Source organism: Bos mutus, chromosome 2, assembly GCF_027580195.1.
Source record: "Bos mutus isolate GX-2022 chromosome 2, NWIPB_WYAK_1.1, whole genome shotgun sequence".
NCBI lineage: Eukaryota > Metazoa > Chordata > Mammalia > Artiodactyla > Bovidae > Bos > Bos mutus.
Genome location: NC_091618.1, coordinates 28432678 through 28448954, shown reverse-complemented (window position 1 = coordinate 28448954; position 16277 = coordinate 28432678). Strand labels below are relative to the sequence as shown.

At 56.5% G+C, this 16277-nt stretch overlaps 1 protein-coding gene across 1 annotated transcript; it reads left to right on the top strand.

Moving 5' to 3' along the window:
- Positions 1-5081: 5081 nt before the first annotated feature.
- ASIC4 (acid sensing ion channel subunit family member 4) lies at positions 5082-16170 on the top strand. Its single transcript, XM_070360481.1, has 10 exons — positions 5082-5251; positions 9979-10123; positions 10212-10339; positions 10529-10691; positions 11183-11385; positions 12762-13069; positions 14483-14574; positions 14650-14729; positions 15039-15143; positions 15326-16170. The coding sequence occupies exons 1-10, from the start codon at positions 5195-5197 to the stop codon at positions 15437-15439; spliced, it is 1395 nt and encodes a 464-aa protein (XP_070216582.1). The 5' UTR covers positions 5082-5194; the 3' UTR covers positions 15440-16170.
- Positions 16171-16277: the final 107 nt, after the last annotated feature.

The following is a 16277-nucleotide window of genomic DNA, read 5'->3' as shown; positions in this document are numbered from 1 at the left end:
AGCCCCGAGCTGGGCTCATTATCAGCTCAGCTTCTTGTGGCACTGCCGGAAGATGCTGATTAGCATTTGAAGAAATGGCCCCCGCATTCTTGTCTTCCCTCTGTCTCCCCTACCTGTGCTTCTTCCGGGACCCCCACCCCTGCCCTTATGTTCCCTCTCCTGGCTGGTGGAAGGGCAGACTCTGCCGCCAAGCCCAGGCTAGGGGCAAAAGAGATCAGGGATTTGGGAGGGGGAGCGGCAGGGAGGCAGGAAGACCTCAAGGAGCACTCGGAGTGCAGAGCTTCAGGGCTACTCAGTTTGGGGCCCCGAGTCAGTGAGTCCCACGGGAGGAGGAGGGGAGTGAAGGCGGGGTGAAGACTCAGGGTGGTCTCGAGAGATGGATAGCCTCCCTGGAGGAGGGGGGTGAGAGGGCAGCTTCAGGCTGAGTTATCAGTGTTTCCCTGCCCTTCCAGGCTCTCCCAGTAATGCCACCTCCTTGGAGCAGTGCGGGGAGAGGGTGGGACAGTCAGAACCGTGGACAGGAGGCATGAGAAGTTTTTTTTTTTTTTTTTTTGGGGGGGGTGTAAATCCCGCAGGAGGCTTAGGGTCTTGGAGCCATCCCACATGAGTGGGGGTGGGAGAACAGAGACCCCCAAGGGGTGGAGATCAGAGGCTTCAGAGTGCAGTTTTCCAGAAAAGGGAGGGGTGCCTGCAGTTCTTCCCCGGCTCCCAGCCCCCAGGCCGGGGATGGCAGCACTGAAAATCCAACCCACCCCCCAAATGTTCACTATGCCCTTGGGACACCCATTTTGAGTCAGAGGGGGAACAGTTCCAGAAAGACAGGCAGAGGCTGCAGCCGCCGAGGCAGCAGCGAGAGAGTTCAGAGAGGAGCCACGGGATGATTAAGGGGAAATGGAGGATTGATTTAGGAGGAAAGATTAAAGGAGCTAAATCCGTGGCGCTTGGCTCAGCGGTGACTAAGCGTGGACAGGATAATAGCTTACAAATGTGTGAAAGGTGTAAATACCAAACGGGGGGAGGGGCGGCGGCTCGGCGGCCAGGGGAGCGGGGCTGGGGGGCTGGGGAGGCCCCCGGAAGGGCAGGGGACACTCGGGCGATGGCCCCGTAGAGGGCTGGCTCCTCTCCAGTGGGGATGCAGCGCAAGCAAACGGGGGTGTCGGGGAGCCCGGGTTCCCAGCAGGGGTTCCATTTCGGGGGCACAGCTTCGCCGGCCTGTGCTACCTCCATGTCCCACTCTCGCCCCGCTGAGGATCTGAGGCCGCGGGTTCAAATCCCGTCGGAGTCCCTCCACGGCCCTGGGCACCCCGCCTTCCCCTCTGCAGCCCTCGCCTGGGGCCCCCGCCCGTCCCCGGCCGAGGAGGGCGGCGGGAGGCGGGGTCTCCCTCCGCGGTGGAAGCCTTTGGCGCGGCTGTGTGCGGAGGTCACTTTGCCGAGGAGCCGGGAGCCGGGGGAATGCAAATGAGGCAAACCCAGGGAGGAGAGCGGAGGAGCCCGAAGGAGACGAGAGGGAGGGAGCCCCGGCTCCTTGATGGATGCCTACCCCGCGGGAGGGACGAGGGAGGCGGCGAGGAGCGCCAGGCGGTGGGTGCGGCCCTCTGGGTGCGCGTGGGCCCGGCCTGGATGCTCCGGTGCACCCGCGAGGTGGGGGCGATGGCACATCCACCGTCTCACTGCCGCTGCCACCTTCTGGTTCCCGGCTCCTGAACTCCCGCCGGGCTACGGGTGCGATTCACTGTGCAAGCAAACTCTTTTTAACTACTAACTTTGCATCGAAGGCTGGAACATCAGGGAAGGACTTCGTTACAAATTAAAAATATTCCTGCCTGCAAGACTGGGGCTTCCCTGGTAGCTCAGACTCTAAAAAAAAAAAAATCCTCCTGCAATCCGGGAGACCTGGATTCGATCCCCTGGAGAAGCGAACGGCTACCCACTCCAGTATTCTTGACTGGAGAATTCCAGGGACAGAGGAGCCTGGCGGGACACAGTTAATGGGACTGAGCGACTTTTACTTATGCAAGACTGCTTTCTAGGGTTTAAGGCCTATGCGGTCGCTAACAGGTCCGGCTGTTTACCTGGGCCCCGGGGGCCGCCTTCTCTCCTCCGCCGTGGAGACACGGCGCTCCCTGAAATCGCCGTGTTCTCCCACAGACTCACGTGCTCCTGCTACCGGCTCCAGCTCAGCAGCTACACAAGGCCTTGACTGTCTCGTACTTCTCCACCACTGCTCATGCATTTACATTTGAACAAACATTGTGCCCATTTCCTGCTAGACTCACAATCACCTATACCTTGGAGAAGAAGTCGCCTTGAAAAGTACCTGGCGGCTGGGGGGCTGGGGTGTGCTGCGTCATGGTCCCTGGGGTAGGGAAGGGGGCCAGGTTTATGGGGTGGGGGTCGTGCGTGCTAAGTCGCTTCAGTCGTGTCCGACACTTTGAGACCCTGTGGACCGTAGCCCGCCAGGCTCCTCTGTTCTTGGGATTCTCCAAGCAAGAATACTGGAGTGGGTTGCCATGTGCTCCTCCAGGGGATCTTCCCGACCCAGAGATCTCTTATGTCTCCTCCATTGGCAGGTGGGTTCTTTACTACTAGTGCCCCTTAGGAATCCCTTAAGGGGGAGGGGTGGGGGTGGGGTATGCTCCCTGGGTCTGACTGTTCTGTGATCAGATGCCTTTCCTGGGTGGGTTAGTGCTCTTGCTCTGGGAAGCTTGACTCTCCAACCCAAGTTAAATTCCTGTTCCACAGTCATAGGACTTGGATTCGTCCCCCTATCACAGCCCACATCCCAGCTACTAACATTTGCTTGTCCCGGGTATTGTTGGTTTTGTGTGCTTTGTTCTCCACTGTTATACACCTGGCTCCCAGCACTGGTGCTCAACAAACACTTTTGGAATGAATAAATGCCTCTGGGGCCAAACGGCCAACTCCTCCAGGGCAGAAGCCAGGGATTTTGTTCTCTGAATTATCCCCAACAGCAAGCACAGTGCCAGGCATACTGTACAGGCTCAAGGAACAGTGTAGGACAAGGACGCCTGATGTGAACGCCCGCCACTTCAGGAGCTCCTCCTAGTCTTTGGGGCTGTGCCAGGTGTGTATCAGTACACAGTGGCCTTGAGCACAGAGTCCCATGCCCCTGACCCAGTCCCCTTCTCTGCTACCTCACGTGACTCTGGCTTGCTCTACCCTCTCTGGTTTTCCATTGTCTTGCCTGTAAAATGGAGATGTTAAGACATCTCCAGTAGAGGGTTTTTGTGAGAATTAAGGTCCCTGGGTTGGAAAGATCCCCTGGAGGAGGGCATGGCAACCGACTCCAGTATTCTTGCCTGGAGAATCCCATGGACAGAGGAGCCCAGCAGTCCTACAGTCCCTCAGTTCAGTCACTCAGTTGTGTCTGACCCTTTGCGACCCCACGGACAGGGTTGCACAGAGTCAGACACGACTGAAATGCCTTAGCATGCATGCACACAAGGAGTTAATTTATATAAAAGGCTTAGGACTGTGCTTGCCACAGAGTAAGCACTGAATAAATGTTAACTGTCACTATTATTTATGTATTCAATACATTTTCTCTTTTCCATTACACCTCCGACGATGCCTATTATTATTCCCATTTTACAGAAGAAAAATGGAGGGTCAGAGAGGTTAAATGACTGAACCCGAATCTCACAGACAGTTCAGGGCTGCTGGCCCGCACCCTCCTCTGGTAGGACAGCCAGATCTCAGAGCCTGGGGGTTTTGCTTTGACAACGTTTCATCCTCGCCCACAACTGCTGAGAGAGCCTTTACTAAGGGGCATTGTGCCCAGTGAGAATGGGCCCCGGAGGGATCCAAGGTCAAATGGCTGCCCCAGTTGGGCTCCCCCACTTTCTTGAGCACCTTGCATGCATCTCTCTGGACTTACCTCTGATCCTCACTGTGAACCTCAGGAGGAGGAATTACCATTACCCCTTTTACAGAAGAGTAATCTGAAGCTCAGAGAGGTTAACTCACCACCCAAGGTTGTTTGTCCAAGGCTGGTGGCAGAGCCAGAATTTGAACCCTCTTCTGTTAGACTTCAAAATGTGCACCCATTTTTCCACCTTAAGAATCTTATGTGGATCCTCTCCCAGCACCGCATCCGCTGGCCGATCTCTGCCCCAGTTTGAATCTTATTGGCCTCCACAACACCCTCATAACTAATACTGAGGCCTCATGTATGTGATTTTACCTTGCAAATGCCTGTCACCTACTTCATCTCTTTTGAGACTTATTACCAACCTATGAGATAAGGCGAGCAGGAATTTCTGTCCCCACTCGACTGATAAGGAAACTGAGGACAAAAGAAGTCAGTAAATCACTTTACTAACCAAGTTACACAGCTGTCACTGGTGGAGCAAGGGCTGGAACCAGGGTCTACTGACCTCCAGGATGCATAATGGAGGTTAGTGGACAATGCTGGGGCCCAGTGGGGGTTGGGGGCTGGGTACTAGTTCTGAATGTGCCCTCTTTTTTCTGTACGCCCTTGGGTATGTCCCTTGCCATCTCTAGGCTTCAGATTTGGCCTTTGTACAATGAGGCTTTGGACTGAGTGACTTCCCAGTTCTGACCAGTGAAGACACCCCAGGCATTTTGAGTTGGCACGGTCTTCCCTGGTGAGGACAGAGAAGGAAGAGGCTTTGAACCTGGATGCTTGGGCTACCCCTGAGTGAAGCTGGGGCTGAAGAGCCATCTGACCTGGGATGCTAGTTACGGTCCATGGCAGATGAAAACACAACCCCTTCCACTGGCTACCCTGGACCCCTGGGCACTATAGGATTAAGGGGAGTTCGTTCCAGGGGCTGAAGTGAGAGGCATGGGGCTGGACCGGATCAAGGGAGGGCTGATGGAATTTGAAGGGATAAAGCTGCCGTGGAAAAGAGGGGTGGGTGGAGGTGCCAAGGCCTTGGCAGAGGCAGGGTGCCCAGAAGGCACTGGAGATAAAGCCCAGGCCGCAGATTAGTGCTGGGATTAGCCCAGCCTCAGCTGCTCCTGGCTGCTTCTTATCTCCTGGAGGCCCAGAGCCCTTTCCCCCACCACTCTAAGCCCTGGCCTTGCTAATTGCCTGTTAACCCCGTGGGCTCCATGATTGTAGGGAGGATGAGGGAGTGGGAAAGGGTGAGGGCAGATACCAGCCAGCCAGCCAGGGAGAGTTTTTCAAGGCAACCGGAGCTGTGGACAGATGGAACTCAAGGAGCTGAGAAAGAAGCCGTTGCTCAGAGGAGCACGCTCTGGACAGGTCTCTCCCAGTCTCTGGTCGTTGGTCATCATCTGGGGCAGACCCAGAGAAGCAGGCAGGGAGAAGGAGGGAGGTGCGCCTGGGCAGGGACTCTTGGTCAGGGAGGTGGTTTGGCCCAGAGAAAAATCAAGAGGAGGAAGACAATAGTCAGACACTGGATACCTTGTCTAGGGGATAGACAGGGAGAAAAGCAAACAGGTAGAGATGTAGTGGGCAAAAGAACAGAGGCGGCGGGGGGCAGGGGACGGGGGGAGGGGGGTGTAGCCAGGCCAATGGGAAAAAGGCCAGGCCGGGGGATGGACAGGCGGGCAGAGCGCATGGAGCAGAGACACAGGCCAGATGAATAACTGATTAGATGCTGAGGACAGAGAAAGACTCAAGAGGATGCAGAGAGGCTTGAGAGACAAATTGAGATCAGGGGATGGGGAGGCTAGAGAGGCAGACAGACCCAGGCCAATGCTGAAGGGGAGGTGGTCCGAGAGGGATAGGCAGAGGGCTGGCAGGAAGTGAGTTGGGGGAGGGGTCCAGGGGTCTGCCTGCAGTGCCGCAGACACAGTGCTGTCAAGAAGCTGTCCAGCCCGGCCCAGAGGGGCTCCGCCCACGTCCGGGGTTGGGGGGGCGGTGGGGGGGCAGACCTAGGAATGAGGGCAGACAGCAAGGGAGGGCTGAGAAGAGGGAGCACCAGGCGGGAGAAGGAGGTGTTGCTGGGATGGGAACAGCCTGAGAGGCTGAGGCTAGTGGTGGCAGATCTGGAAATAGCCCGTCAGTCCATCAGGGTACATCCTGGCCCAGGACATGCCTCTTTCCGTGGCCGGACTCTGGAGCCTCAACTCCTGCGCACTGACCCTCCTCTGGGGCCAGTCCTTGGGGAGAGCACAGTGGACAGCCAGTGGGAGCTTGTGGCTGAGCGGCCGTGCCGTCTCCATGGAAGAGTCTGTGGACTGTGTGGCCACCAGGGTTCTGCCACTTAGGAGCCGGCAGCTCTACCCGCTGCTGCCTGCCTGGCCCAGGGACCGTCTCCAGGGCAACGCTCTGCTCTGCCCAGCAGTGGGGCCTGACCCAGGCGGTGCAGGTGGCCTGGCCCTGCCAGTCTGGCCTGTCCACTCCCTGCAGAGCATTGTCCATCAGACCCAGAGTCCTTCCACCCATCTTCCTTTGTCACCTTCTCTCTGCACAATCGCCTCGAGGGCAGAGATACCAGGTAGCCACCCCCATCTGAAGCCATTGGAGCCAAAGCCTTCCCAGTTGGCTCTGCCCTGCACAAGGGTAGTCTCAGTGTCATGCAGTCTGTGTGTGTGTGTGTGTGTGTGTGTGTGGTGGAAGGATCAGGTAGGGAGGCGGCTCTGGCCCCACCCAGGTTCAGACTTGAGAGACACAGGTTCGATCTCTGGGTCAGGAAGATCCCCTGGAGGAGGGCATGGCAACCCACTCCAGTGTTCTTGCCTGAAGGATCCCATGGATGGAGGAGGAGGCTGGCAGGCTACAGTCCATGGGGTCACAAAGAGTCACATACAACTGAAGCGACTTAGCAGGCAATGGGGATACCAAGATGGTATCCCAGCCTGGGGCCTGGGGCTCCCAGCCTCAAGGAGTCCACGGTCCCAAAGAAGAGATCATGACAGTGCCCAGGGGTCAGGGTCAGTCGCTGCACACTGGGGGGCACGTGTGAGCAGCTCCCTACCAGGGTCCCCATGCAGCCCGGTACCTTGTTTAGCTGCCCCACTGGAACCCACACTGAAAAATGGCTGCAGCAGCAAAAGCTGATTCCAGCATCTGCTTGGCTCAAAATAGGAAGGAGGTGAGTGCTTTGAGAATTGGGGCAAATGCTCACATATTCTCCCCCTTCTGCCTTTCCCACACTGCTGAGGATCCAGCAATCTTGCCCCCAGCCCTGTTCAAAGCTCTCTTCCCTCTGGGGACATGTTGTGAAAACACAGATCTAGAGTTGGGCTGTCTTGCTGGACTCTGGCCCTTTTGTCTAGGGACTTTTGACCCACCGTGTGGTCTGCAGACCAGTGGGTTGTTAGAAATGCAGAATCTCAAGTCCTGCTCCCCAATACACGTTTGCTGACTCAGAACCTGTCTTTTGACAAGACCTCTAGGTGCTCGGTGTGCAGATTAGAGTTTAAGAAGCACTGCTCTTGGAGACCTTGGCAAATCAGCCAACCTTGGGACCTCAGTTTCCTCATCTGTAGGATGTCGGGTGGCTGTGAGATTCGACTGGAATTGGAAAGAGTGTGAGAAGCACTGAGCGCAGTGCCTGGGGCAGAGCGAATGCTCTGGGACTGTCTGCCATGCCCACTCTTGCCCCACTGATGGACACAGCAGGGAGCTGGGGCAGGGGTGTGACGGAAAGGGTCAATGACGACTGGAACCCAGCAGCTGGCATGGGTGCAGAAGGCGGAGGGGAGAGACAGGTGAGGGACTGAACCGAGAGGCAGCAGACATGGCAAAGAGAGTAGGGAAGGTGTAGAGGAGTGGAGTGAATGGGACGGCGAAGGGAAGAAAAGGGGTTGAGTGTTGAGACTCCGGTCTCATTTCAGCTGGATGGGGCCGGGACAGGGGCTGGGACTTGGGGCGGGGTAGGCTGGGAGGGGAGTTGCCAGCACTGGATGGTAGGAACCCGAGTCCTACATCTATCTCAGTCAGCTCCACCTCTCCCACTGACTAGTTGTGTGACCTTGGGCAACTCACATCACCTCTCTGAGCTGCGGCTCCCTCATCTGTAATCATCAGGCTAATTAAACCTGCCTGATACCAGGGTGGCCGAGGAGATGCAATGGGGCAGCAGACGTTGCCGTGTTTTGTAAACTGCACAGTGCTTGTTACTGCGTCCTTTTGTTTTGAGAATCTGAGGCGGGGTGCTTGGGTGATAGAAGAACTGTCTGAGAGGGAAGAATTATCAGGATCATTAACCTAGTAGAGATAGGAGGGTGAGACAACCCTGCCCCACAGACGGGGGCACCCCAGGCCCCCAGTTCCTAGAACTCTTCACTCCCACTGTCTTCAACCCAGCCCTCCCCTTTCCCTGGAGCGAGGCATTTAGGAATCTTTTCCCTCAGACGGCCTCCTCATGCCTCTCCTCCCAGCTTTCACCAGAGTGAAAATGTTCCCGTGGAGAAGGGGAGAGAGAGAGATTGAGTGCGCTGACCTCCTTACCCCCAGAGAAGGTGCTGCCTGTGATGGGTTTGACCCGGGGGCTGGTCTCTGTGGGGTGAGCCCGGCAGGGGGGAACTTCCATCTGCCTCCCTTCCTCAACCCCCTCCCCAACCCCAGCCGCTTGCAACTAACTCCCAACCGCAGCTCTGTCCCCGCCGGAGCCTCGGCTTCCATCTCCGGGGCGCCAGCGCCATCTGGTGTCCATATGGGAGAACTCTCCGCAGAGGAAACCGGGGATGGGCTTCGTTCAGCGCGGGTCGTCTTTTCTGGAAGCATCTCTTGTGCCCTGCACTGGGGATGATCCACTCACTGCCTCTGTGTAGCATGAAGTCGAGTGAGGGATGATGACCGCTGCTCAGGGAGACAAACAGATAAGCAAGGTTATCTGAAGTCTTGATGAGTAGTTTGAGCAAACCCACAAACACACTGATCAGGGAAGGGTGACGCTGTGAACATGGGTGTGGCCTATGAGTGTGCATCTGAAGAAGAGACACTTAAGCTCAGGTTTAAAAGATGAGCAGCTGGGCCGTGCCAGCTGGGTGGAAGGGAGCATTCCAGGAAAGGGAACTGCAGGAACAAAGGCCCTGGGAGAGATGGTGCTCCATAAGTTTGAATTTGTCATGGAGATCTCTTTGCAGGAGAGAGGCAAAGGTCACCTCTCATGGAGACTTTCAGGCAAGGAGGGAACTTGGCTTTATTCTCTGGGGAATGGGAAGTGGTTGTTGGGTTTTAAGATGGCAAGTGACTTGATTGGATCTCTGCAGTTTAGAATGAGCACTCTGGCTACCATGTTGTGAATGGCTTGGTAAAAAAACCTTAAACACGCCAACACTCAATCATGTCTGACTTGGAAGGTAGAGGCAAAGGCAGATACAGGGACACTAGTTCGGAGCCTGCCGCCATGGCCAGAGGCAGATGACAGTGAAAGTGGGACATGAGATGGAAGGAAACTGGATGGATTCTAAATAGATTTCGGAAGTAGAATTGCCAAGATGGCTGCTGGATTAGATGCCTGGTCACCCCTGTTCCGTATCTGAGCAACCAACTTACCAGAAAAGGGAGATTTCAGGGATTCTGACTCTAGAAACTAGGTTGAGAGCGGAGCCCTTTACTCAGAAGAGGAGAAGGAGTCAGGGACAGGATTTGGGAAAACATCAAGAGTTCTGCTATTGATACGTGAAGCTGGAAAAGAAAAGTGAAAGTGTTGGTCACTCAGTTGTGCAACCCCATGGACTGTAGCCCACCAGGCTCCTCTGTGCATAGGATTTACCAGACAAATATACTGGAGTGGGTTGCAATTTCCTTCTCCAGGGGATCTTCCTGACCCAGGGCAGATTCTTTACTGGCTGAGCCACCAGGGAAGCCCCATTAAGCTGAAGGTGCATTCTAATCATTGAAGAGAGGATGCCAGTAGAAAAGATGGAACTTGAGGGAGCAGCTGGGCTGTAGGCTGGTTGCTGGGATATAGGACAGGGGTGACCAGGCAGGTCTGGTGGCCCTTATAGACCACCAAAGCTTAAGGGATTGTCTTTCATCCTGCACCCTGCCCCTCCTCTCTCTCACCCCAGGTCTATACTCGCTATGGAAAGTGTTATACCTTCAACGCGGATCCGCAGAGCTCACTGCCCAGCCGGGCAGGGGGCATGGGCAGCGGCCTGGAGATCATGTTGGACATTCAGCAGGAGGAGTACCTGCCCATCTGGAGAGAGACAAGTACACAGGCGGGAAAGGGACAGGGGCTCCAGCCGGGGTCCTCTGCCTGCAATGAAGGTTTCCTAAGGACCCCATCTCCACTGTGCAGATGAGACATCGTTTGAAGCGGGCATCCGAGTGCAGATCCACAGCCAGGAGGAGCCACCCTACATCCACCAGCTGGGCTTTGGCGTGTCTCCAGGCTTCCAGACCTTCGTGTCCTGCCAGGAACAGCGGGTGAGCATGCCCAACTGGGTCCTGGGTTGGCCATGGGGTGGGGCCTTTGGGCCCAGAGAGGAGGCTGACCGGATCTGCCCTCCAGAAGCTCACATCCCACCAGCCCTTCCACAGCCTTTGCTGGGGCTGTGGGTGCTGGGGGCAGGGTAAGACTTCTATGCGTGACTCCATCGTGCCCTGCCTCTTCAGCTGACTTACCTGCCCCAGCCCTGGGGCAACTGCCGAGCGGAGAGTGGGCTCAGGGAGCCTGAGCTTCAGGGCTACTCAGCCTACAGCGTGTCTGCCTGCCGGCTGCGCTGTGAAAAGGAGGCCGTGCTTCAGCGCTGCCACTGCCGGATGGTGCACATGCCAGGTGGGCACCCCACCCCCACCAGCCCTGCGTGCCACCCTGCCAGGCTCCAGAACCTCTGAGGGCAGAACACTGCTCATGTGCATGGGGGCAGGTACATGTGTGTGACACACGTGTGCATGTGTCTACCCACGTGAGGGTGCCTGGTATGTGTTTGGGATTTTGTGCATGTTTTCACATATGCATATGTATCTCTGCACACATGTACTTGTGTAATCTGTACTTGTGTATGTGGGTTGTGTGCACGTGCTTCATCACGTGCATGTAAATGCATGTGCTTAGTTGTGTCCATGGAAGCGTGCGTGGCTTGCATGCATATATGCACGCATACATCTCCATGCTTCTATGTACAAACACGTACACATTCGTGCATGCACATATATGCACAAACACCCACATGTGTGCACATGAACATGTGTGCCCATATTTGGGAATATGCGCTGTGGAGAGTGGATGGAACCATAGACTCCAGGAATAATCTTCTCTCCTTTCAGGCAATGAGACCATCTGCCCGCCAAATATCTACATCGAGTGTGCCGACCACACACTGGGTCCGTGCTGCCTTCTCGCCCTGCCTCTCCGCCCCACTCCTCTTCATCTCTCTGTCCACCTTTCTCCTCACTGCCTTGGCTCCTCCCCTCCCAGTCTCTTCCTGGGGGTTTTCCTGGGGGCTGAGCCTTATCCCATACCTCCAGGGGTCTGAGGACCTTTGCAGGTGTGGTACTTGGGTAAGTGAAAGCAGCGGGGTGGGAGGTTGCCGAGAACCGGAACTGAGAGTGAGGGGCGGGGCTTCTCATCTTGGTCCAGCAAATGAACTTGCCTCTCTGGGAAGGGGAAATGACTTCTCCCTTGGTGTGAGGAAAGGTGCATTGCTGGCTATCAGTGTGGGTAAGGCAACCCCTTCTGTCCATAGATCTCGCCTGATCCACACTTCATTCATTCATTCATTTATTCATTCTACAGATGTTTACAGTCTGCGCTGGTGCCAGAGGTAAGAATGGGAATAAGAGCCCTGCTCTGTGGTGCTTACTACCCAGCAGGGGTGTGGACGGGCATCACAATGCAGTGTGTTAGTCCTTGGGTAGGGGAACCTCAGCGATTCTGTGGGGCCCCAGCAAAGGCAGGCAGCCCCACCTGGGCAGGAAGGGAGGATTTCCAGAGGAAGTGACATATGAGCTGAGGCTTGAAGGATATAGAGGAATCAGGCTGGTGAAGAGGGGGACCCTTCTAGGCAGTGGGAGCAGCTCTTGCTAAGATTTGTGGCCAGAGAGGGCACACATGAGTCTGGGGCCTTGAAAGGTCAGTGTGCGCAGAGGAGGCTCTGGGAAGCCAACAGCGGCTTAAGGCCAGGCAAGAATGCCTTCTGCTTTTACAAAGGGGACTCTGATGAGATGCAAGGATGGAAAGGTGAGGAGGAAGAGAGGAGGTAGACTAGACTCAGAGTGACTGGTCAGGAGCTCACTGAGGAATCTAGATGCTGGCCACAGGGGCGGGCTTAAGATCTGGGGGCAGAGTCACACCTTCTCTGTCCTACTACTTCATCTTCAGAGGGGTGACTGAAGAGTGTTTCATGAAGAAACAGATGTGAATGGGGATAAGGGGACCACAGGAGGGGTGAGACTCCACAGAACTAGGGGCACCCAGAGAGGGACCTGTGACTGTCCGAGATGGACAGGAGCTGGGAGCTGGGGCCATGAGAGGAGAGATGCAAAGAGGGCGGGGAGTCTAGGTGACGCATTTTGCAGAGGTCAGCTTCCTGGGACAGAGCAAGGTGGGGAGAGTGGATCTGAAGGGGCGAACAGAGAAAACCCAGCACACTGAGCACAGGATCTTGCCCACTGTCTGTCCGTTCAGTCATCTACTCATTCATCCGTCCACTCACCCATCCTCTCCAAGCCCCTCGTGTGTCTGTGGCCTCACATGATTGATTAGCTCTGGTTGGTGGGCTGAGCCCTCCCTCTAAGCCACGAGGACCTCTCCGCCCCAGGGGGCTGGGCAGCAGAGGGAGAAGGAATGTGCTGGGGGTTCTGCGTCTGCCCACTTTCTTGGATGGTCTGAAACTGAACCTGGAAGCCGGTCTCCTCCAGGTGGTGCCAGAGCTGGTCAGAACCCGCCCTCAGTGTGGGCGTGCCTGCCTCAGGACCGCCCCCGAGGCTTCCTTCCAACAGCTGGTGGGCCTCTGGGGATCCTGCCCTCCCCCACTGCACTTGGTGCCTCTGTGTTGCAGACTCCCTGGGTGGGGGCTCTGGAGGCCCGTGTTTCTGTCCTACTCCCTGCAACCTGACCCGCTACGGGAAAGAGATCTCCATGGTCAGGATCCCCAACAGGGGCTCGGCCCGGTACCTGGCAAGAAAATACAATCGCAACGAGACCTACATACGGTATGTGTGTGTGTGTGTGTGTGTGTGTGTGTATGTATGTAATGGAGACCACCCTCAATAGGTCTAAGTGTATGATGGAGGCTAGGAATGGATTGCAGCTTTGTTAATAATGAGCGTTCTGCCAGGAATACCTTTCAGGATCTTGATCTGTTTTTTTTCTAACTAACCTCTGCCCACCCCAAGTCATATCCATTGTCTCTGCCTCCAGGGATGCCCTTCAGAGCCCAAATGCCTTTCATCTGAGTTCCCACAGCATGCTCCCATATCTCTATCGTTGCATTAACCTGCTGTTTTAGAACCCTCTTTTTGCGTGTCTTTCTGCCCCAGCAACCTGGGAACTGTTCAGTGCATGTCCAGTTCTGTGCAGAGGGAAAGGAACTGGAAGGGATGGGGGAGGAGCCGGGTGGCCCACAGGTGGCCCCACTGAGCCCTGGATCTGGTACCCTGCAGCCAATCTACAAATGCTGAGCATCCTCTGAGTGCCAGGCCCAGTGCTGGGCCCTGTGGGGATAGAGATGATTATAACTCATGCCACAGTTTGTGGATGAGGCCTTGTTTGAAAGTGTTCTTAGGCCCCCAGGAGAGACGAGTGCGGGTGGGGTAAGGGGAGCAGGGGAGGCATGAGCTGGGCTTCTGTGGACCCCGGGTTTGGGTCCATGAGAAGAGGAGGGAGGGGGGAATCCCAGTTAGAGATGTGTGGGATGCTGCAGAGACCCGCCTGAGAATCAAGAAGGCTGTGTGGAGAGAAGCAGATAAGAGCGCAGTTTGGACAAGAACGTACAGTGCGGCGGATCATGGGCAGTCTTGAAAGTCTGGAAGAGGAATTATGGAGTGGACTGCAGGGTAATAGGGAGCCACTGAAGGTTCTATGGGGCTTCTAAGGTGGCGTTAGGGGTAAAGAACCTGCCTGCCAATGCAGGAGACACAAGAGACTCAGGTTTGATCCCTGGGTCAGGAAGATTCCCCTGGAGGAGGCCACGGCAACCCATTCTAGTATTCTTGCCTGGAGAATCCCTTGGACAGAGGAGCCTGGCAGGCTATAGTCCATAGAGTTGCAAAGAGTCAGACATGACTGAAGTCACTCAGCATGCACGCACGCCCACACACACGAAGGTTCTACAGAGGTACGGGGATGAGGCAAAGTGAATGCTATTTGCTGCTTTAGAGAAGGCAGGAGGGAAGGCAGGCCTGGGAGTTTTGTTTTGTTCTCCCAGGCCTTTTGCTAGCCTTCAGAACATGAAGCTAACAGGAATCTGGGCCTGCTTCTCCTCACAGCCTTTGGGAGCCTGGGGGTGATCACCAGCTTCTCCGTGCAGGGGCCTCAGATCTGGGTCTGCTGGGTCTGGGATGTCCCACCAGCTGTCTCCTTGAGACGATGGCCCCTCAGGGATACCCTGCTTCCTGTCTCTGCAGAGAGAACTTCCTGGTTCTTGATGTCTTTTTTGAAGCCCTGACCTCTGAGGCCATGGAGCAGCGAGCAGCCTACGGCCTGTCAGCCCTGCTGGGTGAGCCTGGCTCCGATTGCACGGGGATGGAGCAGCCCAGCCTCCTCCCTCTGACTCTGCTCTCGCGCTCCCCAGGAGACCTCGGGGGACAGATGGGACTGTTCATCGGGGCCAGCATCCTTACATTGCTGGAGATCCTCGACTACATCTATGAGGCAAGGGATAGGGGCCTGGTGGGTAGGAGGAGGGGCTGGGGAAGAAGCAGAGAGGCCCGGCAGGCTTTCTGGTAGACCTGGACTGGCAGGAAGTCAAGCTCTTTACTAGGCCTCCCTCCTCCCTTGACTGGCCAGAAGGTCTGAGGGCAAGGAGGGGCAAAGAGAAGGGGGATGGGGGAGGAGGGCTGGGGTGTCCCGGTGAGGGTTTGCTGGGGCAGCAAGTCCTATGTGGTGGGGCTGGTGAGGCCTGTCCTTCTCCTCTAGCAAGTTTCCTGAGTCCACTGCTGTCCCCCTACCCTGAACCCCAAGGTGTCCTGGGACCGACTGAAGCGGGCGTGGCGTCACCCCAAGACCCCCCTCCGAACCTCTACTGGGGGCATCTCCACTTTGGGGCTTCAGGAGCTGAAGGAGCAGGTGAGGATGAGTATGCAGCCAGTGCTGTCTCCCAGGACTGAATCCCCCGATAACCTCTGAACTAGCCCTCCAGGGTGGGGTTCCTGGAGCCTCTGCCCCCCACGGACAAGGGAAGGCTGGCTGTGAGAGGCCTGCGGGCTTCACTCAATCTCTCCCTGTCCCCCTCCCTCTTCACCTTGCAGAGTCCCTGCCCAAGCCGAGGCCGTGCTGAAGGCGGGGGTGCCAGCAGCCTGCTCCCCAACCACCACCACCCCCACGGCCCCCCAGGAAGCCTCTTTGAAGACTTCGCTTGCTAGGATGGTGCTGTGTCCTAAAGGACCCAGGAGTCTGGGACTCCTCCCTGGATCCCCACTGTAGACTCTGGCTCCCGGGACAGGAGGCCAGGGGAGAGGGGTACCCAAGGCTGAGGGAGTGAGGGCGGTGCCCACTGGAAGGGTGGGGACTCTCACTCACCCTGGCGCCAGCTGCTTTGCACAAGGCTTCCTCTTGTGCACACCCTCCTCCCCCAGGCTGGTGACCAGGGAGAACTGGAGACTAGGACGTGGGCCCCTGTGGAGGAGAGAAAGGCTGAGGGAGGAAAGAGGGAGGAGGAGAAAGGGGCCCACCCTAGCAGGAGTGGAACCCTCTGTACATTTGTATATATTCAGGGAGGACAGGGTGGGGCTAGGGTACCGATGTAGAAAGCGGGTGGGGTGATGGTGATAGGGGTGGGTAGTTTAGGGACAGCCAGGGTCCTAGCCCTGCAGTGTCAGCAGGAGAGGGCAAGCCCCTCAGGACTCAGGACAGCTGGGCTGGTCCTGCTTCCTGCCCCGCTCCAGACCCAGCTCCTCTTTCCGCAGGAGAGTGGGTGATCCAGCCGGCCTGGCCCAGCTCCCAGTTTCCCCTGCCCCAACTCCACTCCCCAAAGCCTGCGCCACAGGGAGCAGCAGCTCTTCCAGACCTTGGCTGAGCTTGGGGGTGGGAAAGGGGGCTTCCTCAGGCCTCTCTGCTTCCGATCTGGTTTTATAAAGTGCTGACAAAATTGGGAATAAAGAGGTATTAAGAATTCTGTGTGTGTATATGTGACTAAGCTGGGAGCTGGGGCGTGGCAGGGCACACGCATGACTCGGTCCCTTGGAAGAGGAAATCCTGACC

What these genes read in the sequence shown, in the direction of transcription:
- ASIC4 (XM_070360481.1), top strand. Translation starts at nt 5,195, where the DNA reads ATGGAACTCAAGGAGCTGAGAAAGAAGCCGTTGCTCAGAGGAGCACGC. An exon ending in GCCCATCTGGAGAGAGACAA is followed by an intron (nt 10,124 to 10,211) that starts GTACACAGGCGG and finishes TCCACTGTGCAG; the next exon opens with ATGAGACATCGTTTGAAGCG. An exon ending in TGTCCTGCCAGGAACAGCGG is followed by an intron (nt 10,340 to 10,528) that starts GTGAGCATGCCC and finishes CTGCCTCTTCAG; the next exon opens with CTGACTTACCTGCCCCAGCC.